This window comes from Nilaparvata lugens, chromosome 4 (genome assembly GCF_014356525.2).
Source record: "Nilaparvata lugens isolate BPH chromosome 4, ASM1435652v1, whole genome shotgun sequence".
Classification (NCBI taxonomy): domain Eukaryota; kingdom Metazoa; phylum Arthropoda; class Insecta; order Hemiptera; family Delphacidae; genus Nilaparvata; species Nilaparvata lugens.
The window spans coordinates 41955295-41968082 of NC_052507.1; the positions used below are offsets into that span (position 1 = coordinate 41955295).

The window sequence follows — 12788 nt, forward strand, 5'->3', positions numbered from 1 at the left end:
GGCACCAATGAGATGGGACGATAGCTACCTGGAATATCTTTAGGCCCCTTCTTATAGACAGGTACAATTCTGGAAACTTTTAGCACTTCAGGAAAAACTCCATCTCTCAGGCATCTATTTATACAATATGTGAATGGATTTATAATATCATGAATAATTTTCTTCAATAGATTACTTGAAAAGCCGTAAATATCAACACTGGATGAAGCTTTGAAACTAAGTACTATATCAAGCACTTCACGTGTGGAGACTTTGTGAAATGAGAATTTGGGCTTATCCTGGTTAAGAGGGAAATTGAAGTTTTGCTCCAATAAATTAATTGCTGTTAAATTGGGCCGGTCAATCTTATCATGAACATCCATCACTGCGTCCAAGAAAAACTTATTCATTTCATTGAGTGTGAATGGAATTGGATCTTTTCGAGCCTCTTCCTGAACAGATTTTATTATTTTCCATGCGGCTTTGCACTTATTACTAGTAGACTCAATTTTAGAAATGTTATATGTTTTATTAGCTCTATTAATTAACTGCTTATATGATCTTCTAATATCTGAATATGCCTTCCTAGCTTCATCAGTATTATCTCTCCTTGAAATATCTAGCCTAAATATAACAATACTGTGTTTTTCATTTTCGCTAATTGCGGTGTGTACCACTTTTTTAGTTTTGTTTTTCTTGTTTTCTTTGTGCCTTGATGATTATTCACAACTAGTTTTCTTCCAGGAATAAACATATTAAAATAATAATGTATTATATTGAAAAATCTATTAAATATCTGTTCAGATTTCAAAGAATGAGTTTCACGCACAAATGTGTTCCAGTCTACATTGGAGAGTGAATTCTTAAATAAGTCGAGATTTTCATCTGTCATTGGCCTAGTTACTACTGTCTTCCTAGTCTTTCTACCGTCCGTATTGGAACAAATATTTAAGTCAACCCAATCATGGTCTGAAAAAGGAAATGCCAGAACATCACATGCAACACTGTCAATCCTGATATTTGTAAAGATATTATCCAAACATGCAGAACCTCTGGTAGCCTTATTATTATGGCAGACCAAATTGAACTGCCTTAGTAAATTCTTAAATTCATGTACAGTTGCTTTGTCCTGCACAATATCAAAATCGGAGTTAAGATCACCTCCGAATAAAATAGTATAGTTTCTCCATCTTGGTCTACTAAAGAAATTCAATACATTCTCAAGCCCTTCTAAAAAAAACACTAGAATCGCCCAAGGGTGATCTATATATAGAGACTAGAGCTAATTTCAGTTTATCTAAAGATATACCAGTAACTCCAAAATTTTTTTCACAATTGAAACAACTTAGATCTAAACAATTGCTATCTGGTACTAGCTCCGGCCTAACATAGATTGAAACTCCTCCATGACTGTAATTTTCTATACAATAACTATTAACCAGAACATAGTCATCTAGTTCATGAAAAGGAATATCGTCCATCCTAGACCAGTGTTCGCTCAAGCAGAGAGCATGAAAATCATTATCATTCCCAAACTCATTCAAAACTACATGTTTCTTATTAATTCCTTGTATATTCAGGAAGCCCACTCTGAATTTTGAATTTCCTCTGGAATCGTCAATAAATTTATCCGAATTGACCCCCTCAATCCCATCACGATCACTATTGCTGTAACAATCGATATCAGTATTTTCATTGGGAGAATTTACAATGTTTCGCTCAGGAACATACCTGATATAGGAATGTCTAAAAAATTGTTCTCATCAAGTGATTGTTGGTTGTCTGACAACCGCGACAAGTTTGAGGAATTCATCTCAGAAAGGAGAATTTGAGAGGGAGACTGGGTCACAGGATTTTCAAATTCCTTTATATATGATTGTTCTATTTAGAATAGCCGTGTTGGTGAAGCAGATGTCGTCATTGATAGAAGATGAATCAAAGCGAGATGGTATGGCACTTACTATAATAGGATGTAAAGAACTTATAACAGCTCGTCTGGGTGCCTAGATGTCTTCTGGTTTTCTCGCGCTGAATTCCGGAAAGCGTTATATGATAATTAAATCCTGTGTAAGCGTGATCTGATCAAATAAATAGTTAGTGTATCAGTGTGGACGTGCTTATGGTTTGGGACGTCGTTATAACTGCGCGAGGTCTACTGTTCACAGAACTACTAGCAATCAACTCGACAGCTGATTCATGATGAATAATTCTATAGTCTGATTTTTACTCTAATATTCGCGTATGAAGGAGGCTCCTTTTTCCTTTTATATTATCCTTGAAATGCAAAATTTCCAAAAACCTTGTATATACGTCGACGCGCAATTTAAAAAGGAACATACCTGTCAAATTTCATGAAAATCTATTACCGCGCTTCGCCGTAAATGCGCAACATATGAACATTTTAACATTAAGAGAAATGCCAAACCGTCGACTTGAATCTCAGACCTCACTTCGCTCGGTCAAAAAAACCGAAAATTATTTTTTGTGTTGTATATAAAAAAGTTTTGAAAACAAAAGGGTAGGCTTCTATGAAATTATTTCTTTATCAATTAACCAATCCTATATCCTATGATCCTATTTCAGTCAATCCTTTATCATATCAGTAATATAACTCATATCATTGATTTTCTTCATGATATTTACTTTATTATTACAGCCCGGGCCCTCAATTACACCTGAACGAGACAGCATATTCATTGGGCCTGTACAGCAGTGAGGATGCAGACTATTTCTCGCCCAGCCTCCAAGAGGACGTTTTCCAGCAAGTGCAGTCGGTCCAGGATTCCATGCTGCTGCAAGGAGTTGATCCCCAGCAGCTTGCCGAATCTATTCAGGTAAAAACTAACCCTGATAAAAAATGTATTTTAAAATTCGCATGCCTAGAACCTACGGTCCACAACAACTATATTGCGGTTTGAAGATTCATTGAGTTTTATTGGAGTACGGTATTCATGAATTCTATAGTCTTCTATAGTCTGATTTTTACTCTGATATTAGCGTATGAAGGAGGCTCCTTTTTCCTTTCATATTATCCTTGGAATGCGAAATTTCCAAAAACCTTGTATATACGTCGACGCGCAATTTAAAAAAGAACATACCTGTCAAATTTCATGAAAATCTATTTCAGCGTTACGCTGTAAATGCACAACATTTAAACATTTAAACATTTAAACATTTAAACATTTAAACATTTAAACATTTAAACATTTAAATATTTAAACATTTAAACATTTAAACATTAAACATTAAACATTTAAACATTTTAAACATTTAAACATTTAAACATTAAACATTTAAAATTTAAACATTCAAACATTTAAACATTTAAACATTTAAACATTTAAACATTTAAACATTTAAACATTTAAACATTTAAACATTAAACATTTAAACATTTAAACATTTAAACATTTAAACATTTAAACATTTAAACATTTAAACATTTAAACATTTAAACATTTAAACATTTAAACATTTAAACATTTAAACATTTAAACATTTAAACATTTAAACATTTAAACATTTAACATTTAAACATTTAAACATTTAAACATTTAAACATTTAACATTTAAACATTTAAACATTAAACATTTAACATTTAAACATTTAAACATTCAAACATTTAAACATTTAAACATTAAACATTTAACATTTAAACATTGAAACATTTAAACATTTAAACATTTAAACATTAAACATTTAAACATTTAAACATTTAAACATTTAAACATTTAAACATTTAACATTTAAACATTTAAACATTTAAACATTTGAACATTTAAACATTTAAACATTAAACATTAAACATTTAAACATTTAAACATTCAAACATTCAAACATTTAAACATTCAAACATTAAGAGAAATGCCAAACCGTCGACTAGAATCTTAGACCTCACTTCGCTCGGTCAATTATTATAACTTATTTATGAAAAATAAAAAATGTTGAAGAAGGTTGCTTTGATTATTTAGTTTTTATATAATGTATCTTCATTTGTAGCCACTGTCTATTTCCTGGAAATGCATATTTTAGCAGAATTTGACGCAATCTTCTAATAAACCAAAGCTGTACAAATGGAAAAGTTATAAGTGCATTATTGTTGTCATGCCAGAGGCCTGAAATTGATCAGTTGCGACCTGAAAACTCTGAGCCAGCCAAGTCACTCGATATTCAGTTTTAGTTTGTTATTGTTGTATATATAAGAACGGTGGCTTTGGTACCTTTGAAGGTGGTGGAACTGGGCCAGGTAGTGATTGACTGCCAATAGAGCCCCTGTCCGTTGCGGGTGGGTGGCAGGAGGGGCGGAGGCGTGTACGGCAGTGCAGCCGTCGAGTGGCGGGTGGATCGCAGTCTTGACGGGTAGCACAAGCTATGCCCATCCAGTCGTGGCCGCTTCCGAGGGTATCGCACCGGGCTGGCCGCGATTCTGTTCACGAAACAACCACATTATAGTATTGATTTTGAAACTTCTTTATTGTACCATAATTTCACATCACATGAAAAATTCACAAAATGAATATCATTTATTTATTTAGCGTATGGTGCTACGACACAAATTATATTATCCTCCGGAAACAATAATCACAAAGGTATTTATTACCTGTTTAGAAAACTAAATAAATGAATTTGAAACAAATGAATAAATAACACATTGTTTGGTGATGTTTATGCAGAATGTTCCACTAAAGGTGTAACAGGTGAAGACCGAAGATTCTACATTAAATTTGCAACAGAAAAAGTACATAAAAATTTCTTATATCGACATTAGTCTTCGACATATGTATAAATTTTTGATATTTTTGAAAAAGTCAATAACCAGTAGAAAAACTATCAGTGAAAATGTAATTTTAAAGGAAAAGGAAGGAACTTCCAAAAATTTCCTGTTTGCTCGAAGTTTTTGAACTTTTTATGAGCGTTCAAACTTGAACGTTCGGTGAAGACCGAAGATTCTACATTAAATTTGCAACAGAAAAAGTACATTAAAATTTTCTTATATCGACATTAGTTTTTGACATATATATTAATTTTTTATATTTTTGAAAAAGTCAATAACTAGTAGAAAAACTATCAGTGAAAATGTAATTCTAAAGGAAAAGGAAGAAACTTCCAAAAATGTCCTGTTTGTTCGAAGTTTCTGAACTTTTTATGAGCGTTCAAACTGAAATTTGGTTTTGAACTCAACGAATGCACTTTTTCAACTTTGAGCGTTTATGTTCAGGAACGTCATGCAAAGTAACAAATTATATGGATTCTATTGAATATGTTCAAGTCTTTGTAACCATATCTATAGAATTAGGTTTTGACTGATAGTTTTTATTTCAAGTTAATGACTTTTTCAAAAATACCGAAAAATCGATATATCTCGAAAATTAAGGTCGATACAAGAAAATTTTACTAGTCATTTTTTGTGGCAAATCCCACGCATGTAGAATCTATCAAAGTCTTTCGATCCTTTGTAGAATCGATCCTTCCCTGGAACACTATGTATAATTTACTCAATATTCAATTCTCACTTTTTTTCACAGGGCTACTGGAATTATAATTATTTTATACACAGTAGCTATCAAGTACCCTTTCATTTTATCACAGCACATTGTGTTTTATAACAACACCTATTGCCACATATCACAAAATGTTGTGCGGAAATGGAAGGGTAGCCCTACTTGATAAATGTTATTGTGTTTCAATTCAAATATCGTTAGGTAACTCACTTGATATGATGCTTACTTAAATAGATTATGATTCATGACTACTACAAGAATTATATAAAAACAATATCAATTTCAATATAACCAATTCACAATACACCAATTTCAATATATGATTAATATAATTACGATAAGGAGTTTGTCTCAATTGTAATAATTATGTTATCGGTAGTGGTTAGGCTACTCACGTGGTGGGACTGAGGAATACATCATCGTCGATCTCCTCCTTGATGTGGTCGAGCAGCTTGATGGTGGTGGGATGAGTTGTGCCGATGTTGGTGTGATGTGTTGTGCCGATGTTGGTGTGATGAGTTGTGCCGATGTTGGTGTGATGAGTTGTGCCGATGTTGGTGTGATGAGTTGTGCCGATGTTGGTGTGATGTGTTGTGCCGATGTTGGCCGCCCTGAGCTGTTGGCTGGTGGTGAGCAGCCGACCGGTGACCACCTTGCCAGTCTTCAGCAGACGACCTCCGCCGTCGCCGCAGCCGACCAACTCAGCCTTGGGCCGCGTGTTCACGAACACGGCCGTTGTGCCGTTCACCACCGCCGACGTCTTGATTGGCTGATAGGAGGTCACCAGTTTCAGCTCACCGTTGCGGTCCAGCACGATTCCGGTCAGGCTTTGTGAGCCGGCCGAGCCCAGGTCCACTGTACCGTTGTTCAGTACCTAATACCCATTCACACATACAAATTGATATTCATTACATACCCAAAAATAGAATATCGAAACTAAACTATTATTTCAAGAATTTGTTATTATCAAGAGTCGTCTGGCATTGACCTAGCCTCAATTATCAAGATATTCAATTATAAATTATTATTATCAAGAGACCTCTGGCCTCACCTGTCAGATGAGAAGGCCGTGCTCTGTCTACGTGGGTTAAAGCTGAGCCAGGGGTCAAATGTATTCCACCTTTTTATTTCATTTGTTGGTTCCATGTTTTTTTCCCACTCTGACAAATCCTCTAGGATACTGTATATTTGTTTGTATGCACATGCACATTTATTTATAGACTTTCCTTTGTCCTTTAAGTCAATGAGACACCACACGCTTATACATTCCTCTGGAACTTGTTTGCAATCGGTAGAACATTGCAAGAGTAACTTAGTACAATTTATCCATTATCAGGCTAAACTTTGTAACGTATTGAAGCCTGTTTTTTATTTTTATTGAAATGCGAGTGATTTGAATGATGATTTTGAAATTGTTCTCTTGTGTGTATTGTATGGAATGTGTTGCATGTCTTTTGTGTGTATTGTATGGAATGTAGGCCTAGTTTACGAAACGTGTGTGACATAATGATGGCGGTGATTATCAGGAGAATAATTATAACAATTGCTTGTAAACAGAAACATGTTGTCTGACTTCTTATCATTTAAATTCCATCTAGTGGTAAGCTCTAGTGAGTTTATTAGGATGAGTTGAAGCAGTGACCCAAAATAATGTGAGGGATACGATAATATACAGAACATTTATTAATTTTAAAGCAATATTAATAGTTATATAATGATATTTCTTTAACTTTGATTTTGTTTTAAAGATTGATTTTTAAACATTGATTTTAAACTATTGATATTGTTTTAAAGTTGATAGATGTTCTTTATATTACCGTATTCTGTATTCCGTATAACGTATTTACTCACCTTAAATGTTTGAAAATCAAATCGCTTTTTGGATGCGAAATCCTTGGGACTGCTGCTGAGGAGAGGGTCGTCAGATCCGGGCATCATCTGTGACTGCAGTGCGTGGGGGAGAGGCGACGACGAGGAGGCGGGGAGAGAAAGCGGTGACGGGACAGGGGTGGCGGAGAGAGGTGACTGGGGTGGGGGTGAAGGGTAGACGTTCTGTGAGGAGTCCAGAGGGAGAACTTCGTTTAGTGCGGCCTCGACCGCGGCCGAACTAGACATCGCGGAGGTGTAGAAGGCGGCTGACAAAGGCGAGGATACCGGGCCCTGGGAGATCACCGATTGTAACGGTCCGAAGGAGGGAGATTGTCCTTCCTGGCTGGCGGGAGGTGTCGGGTATGTGAAGGAAGGCGACGGCAAAGGAGATTGAGGATAGCCGACAAAGTCCTTGGTGTCGGAAGAGTTGAAGCCATTGTCCTTGTGCGACCCGCCACCCCCGCCCTGGTTGTGCGAGTAGGCGAAGTCGGCCAGCCCGACCGGAAGGGGTGAGTTGAGCACCGACTGCAGGTCCTGGTGGTGTTGGAAGTGCTGGCTGTTTGGCGAGTTCTGATACTCCTCTAGCGAGGCGATGTCTTGCAGAGCTGCTGCCTGCAATCAAATTAGTCACTCAAATTAATCAAATTCCAGAAGTGAGAGAGTAATAATTAACTAAACAACTAAAGGAATGAATATAATACTAATCAATTATTAATTTCAATATCAATGAACTCCTTATATGACCCGCATGGGCTTTCTATGAGCGGGTATGAGTTCCATATTTCTATAACTTGGAAGCAAAATACCTAGAATACAAAATAAGTATATAAGCCTGTTGTGAAACTGAAGGAGTTGTTCTAAACTGATTTGCTGGTAAAGGCCAATTTAAACTAATTTATGAATAGATATATAGTATTGATAATATATAATGGAAATAAAAGTGGTTGATCCTAATAAAGTTTGGTCTACCCTTGAATTGAATGAGTGTTGAATGCTTGGAATTTTTGTGACAAATTTATCCATCCATCAGCTCTGAGTGAGTACAGTATCAGATGAGGATTGGATACGGTACTGCAGTTCAATGTAGGAATATTATTATATTATATTTCTTCCCCAATAGAAACTTGATTATTTCAGGAAGATGTGAATAATTATGTGGAATTTGTGGGAGAATGTAATAGCCTCCTATCATTGAAATGATTCCAGTTTTTATCTCAAACAAGATAATTAAGGGAGGAAAATAAAGAGGAATTATCTTATAGAAAATAATTTTCTCAGCTTTTCTTTCCTGGATATTGTCATCACTGAAACCAATTTTTTTATATTGCAAATATAGGCTATACATTCTATAGTGGATATTGGATCATGTATAATAATATCACCATAATCCATTTCAATTTTCACAGTATCATTGAAAATGAACATTGTCGAGACCAATCTTAGATCAGGAGCTCATTCTTGGAAAAATACTATAATAACGAAGAAATGAACGGGCGGCATTCTTATTAGAATAAAATTCATTAAAATGAATAAATTTTCATGGAGAATTACGTAAATGATAAATAAGAGTGAGCATGATAAATGAAGCTTGCTCTTTATGATTTTCATCAATAATTCATTACAATATGAAATGCTTTTGCAATTTATTGTAATTGAATAGCTTTCAACCATTAGCAGGATTCCCGGACAAGTTCCTGTTGTATTATAATAATGATTGGAATAAGATGTATTTTATGGATTTCCGTACTGGTTTCTTTTACATTATTATAATAATGATTATAATTCATGTTTTCATTATATTATTTGAATGTTTAAAATTCCATCTAAATCCATCTTCACTGATGGAAGAACAACCATGTCATATCCTTTGGTTAAGTCAAATAAAGAAGCATTCTTAGAAAATGACAAAGCTTCAATTCTGTAAGGATTTTGAGAAAATATAATATTTTAGTCCTTTCTATTCTATTTGGAGAAATTGTGAGTGTAGGCAATTTGTTTGTAGTTGTTGATGGTACCTCTCAGGCAGCACACCCGGATCGGAGCTGGCGCGTTTGATGAGCGAGTTGACGGCCATTTTGGTTCCGGCTGACACACTGGTCGCAACCGCTACGGTCAGCGACTGCTTCTTGCAACCGTCAGCGTCGGCTAGCGTCGGCGTCCGCGGCGGCACAAAGTGCTCCGAGTCAGAATGCCGCCGCAGCCCCGTTCTGTCGCCGCAGCCGCTTACGTTTGCGGCTACCGTTGTGGGCGTCGCCGGCACCACGAACGACGAGATCTTGATGTTGAGCTCGTCGGAAGGTGGCGTGCCGGGGTACTGCGACTGCGGCACGGTTCTGCTACTCGTTTCAGCCGCTGTCCACAAATATACTTCACATTAAATAACAGCAAATAATACCATTATAATATAAAAATGTGGAAGCTTTGGGATAAAAGTATTGTCATAAATACAGTAGCATTGTAGTAATATACAGAGTGGGTGAAAAGTCCGAGAACGGCTTAATATCTCATACACAAAGGTAATTTGATGGTGGGTGTGATTGGGGATCCTACTCAAATTTAAAATACTACTTTACTATGACTTCAAAAATCTGGCCCGCCATCTTGGATCCGCCATATTGAATGCAACTTTATTTTTTTAAATAGGAAGGTGGTCATGCAATACATGATTTCGATAAGAAATTTCAAGAAAAAATAAATGTTGGAAACAGCACATCGATATCTCAAGCCGTTCAGAAGATTTTCACATTATTAATCAACACAACTTATGTATTTTATTTCTGATATGCATGATATTGATTTATAATGTAAATATCTTCTGAACGGTTTGAGATATCGATATGCGGTTTTTGCCATTCATTAAAAAAAAAAAAAATAGTATCGAAATCATGTATTGCATGACCACCTTTCTATTTAGAAAAATAAAGTTGCATTCAAAATGGTGGATCCAAGATGTGGACCATATTTTTAAAGTCATAGTAAAGTAGTATTTTCAATTTGAGTACGATCCCCAATCACACCCACCGTCAAATAACCTTTGTGTATGAGATATTAAGCCGTTCTCGGACTTTTCACCCACTCTGTATAGAGGTACTGATTATATTCTGTGTAATATTTGCTGTAAAAGAGTAATGAAGCAGCATACTCTTTTGACTCTTTCGACCTTATGATGTAGCACCAACCTATTCTATTAATTAATTTTATTTGTTTTACTTTTCATATTTGAAAATTGTCGTTCATTTTAAGTTAATTTTTCAGGCTAAAATTAATAAGTTAATTAAGGAATGGGTTCGATTAATTATTTTTTCTCAAGGCTTTTCAAGATAAGAGTTCTTCCCCCACACACAGATTAATATTCCAAGTGAGGAAATATATTTCCTTGATTTGATTTTGTTTGTTGTATATGTAACTGTTATTGAATATGTATCTATTTTCTTGGAAATAAATTGAATTGAACTTGCTATCGGTGAAACAGTTGATGAGAACTTATGAAGCATATTATTTTATTGTTTCATTTATGTATTCATTAATAAGAGCCGCAGAAAATTGCTGAAACTCCAATAATTACTCTCTCTTTTCAGTTCTCCAAGTATGCTGCTGCATTGCAATGGTATAGTAGCATAAGAAGATATCACAAGAAGATATCCCGTGCTTTAGGACGTTTACGTTCCAAATTTCAAGTCGAGGTTTTGTTAACTCAAGCCGATCACTGTCAACTACTGTCTATTATTATTGTTTTGGCCGGGTGAGAGTGTAAGACCGACACATTATGAGAGACTAGCTTATGAGAGACATCACATTGCTTCACAAAAAAGCGAAACTCGGACCACAGAAAAAGGAAGAATAACCTTGTTTTCTCCTCCGTACTAGGACTATCGGCTTGAGTTAACATTGCAATTTGGAACGCCCTATATCTTGGATTAACTCCATATGCTATTTTTCTCTATGATGGTAGTAATAGTATTCAATAGTATTGTTGATGAATAGTAGTGTTGTTGCATGCTCTTATCATTGAACTGTATTTGTAAAATGTTGAGGACGTTGATTATATTTTATTTGTTACAACTATTGATGAATCGAAGAATGATTATGGATATGATACAGTAGTATGAGTTACTTGAAGAAAACCTCTCGTTGGCGTTAATAAAATGCTATTCAGAGTATGGTTGAACTACAGTCCACCGGACAGTAGTATATAGATCGTATGAAACACACATTTAATAAGTAGGATTCAGTGTAGAAGTGGTTTCATTTGCTATTTATTTGAAAATGTGGATAAAAATCTAAACATAGTATACACATGTGCATTCAAATAAATTTCACTTGTAAAAACAAATTCAATTAGAATTCATACAGCTCTCTATGAATAGAGTTCAAAAGAGTTAGAGACTGAATTATATTATTTGAGTTGAGGATACTAGATACTGGATACTAGAGTGTGAATAAAAAATGGTATAACGAAATTAGATAGCAGTTAGAAAGTTCTACTTGTCAGTTTATCATATATATTATGAGATAGGTGAACAACAGTGAATTTTGTGCTACTTCAGTTTGGAATGATACTACCGTGATACATCTCCAGTCAGATGCGATGATGCGAATAACAACATCATACAGACTGATCCATGTGATAATGTTTTGGATGAAGGGATTAGAAACCATTTTCAATGCAGAAGTTTCTTGCTCTGAATGGGATTAACATCGAGTTTTATCTCGTAATAAATCATTTTACCTTTTGGTTGTCCCGCTGAAAGTAGATCAGAGTGAATTACATTTCACGCTTGGAGCTTTAATTGAAATTTCCAACAGGACTGTTTTAAGCTGCCAGAATATGACAAAAACTTTCTCTGTCGGCACTGCCGTTGTTTTTGAACTTTAATTTCTCTGATAGATTCATCTTATGACCAAATTAATTCAAAACTTTGCAGTCGTCCACGGATTAAACACATCCTTTGCTATGAAATTACATTTTCAACCATGGATATAACTCGAGTTGGCCGTACTTAATTAATTCGCAACATAGCTTTTTCATTTGCGATCCTCTTTGCCAAAGCAAATAGCAAATGGTTTTATTAAAATATATTTTCAAGGATCAGTCGCATGGAAAATTTAATCTCTCGGACAATCGATCGGGTAGAAAATAGTAATCTGCTATTTGATCACGTTGAAAATTAAAATAGTTCTATTTATGGTTTATAGAGAGGGATGGAAAAATAGAGAGAGATAAATAAAAATATTGCACTAAGTTGAGATAACCAACAGGATTTTTTTATTACAGCATTACTAGCTCTGCCCACTAGGTCGGCTACTTGTCATCATTGAAGTACATTTTTTCTGAACAGAGTTTGTAGCTGGTGTGAAGAAATGAGATATGTATCTATAGCAAATGTCAAAATAATATCAAATGATATTATCATTCGAATGCTAATGAAATATATTAA

At 35.0% G+C, this 12788-nt stretch overlaps 1 protein-coding gene across 1 annotated transcript in view; it reads right to left on the reverse strand.

The window, feature by feature from the left end:
• LOC111058110 (mucin-5AC) overlaps positions 1-12788 on the reverse strand; it is a 216095-nt gene that overhangs the window by 32227 nt on the left and 171080 nt on the right. Inside the window, exons 6-10 of the mRNA XM_039426994.1 lie at positions 9340-9702; positions 8095-8156; positions 7333-7962; positions 5877-6355; positions 4201-4406 (exon numbers count right to left, since the gene is read on the reverse strand). Of these exons, the coding sequence (XP_039282928.1) occupies positions 4201-4406; positions 5877-6355; positions 7333-7962; positions 8095-8156; positions 9340-9702 (1740 nt within the window). The remainder of the gene's footprint in view (positions 1-4200; positions 4407-5876; positions 6356-7332; positions 7963-8094; positions 8157-9339; positions 9703-12788) is intronic.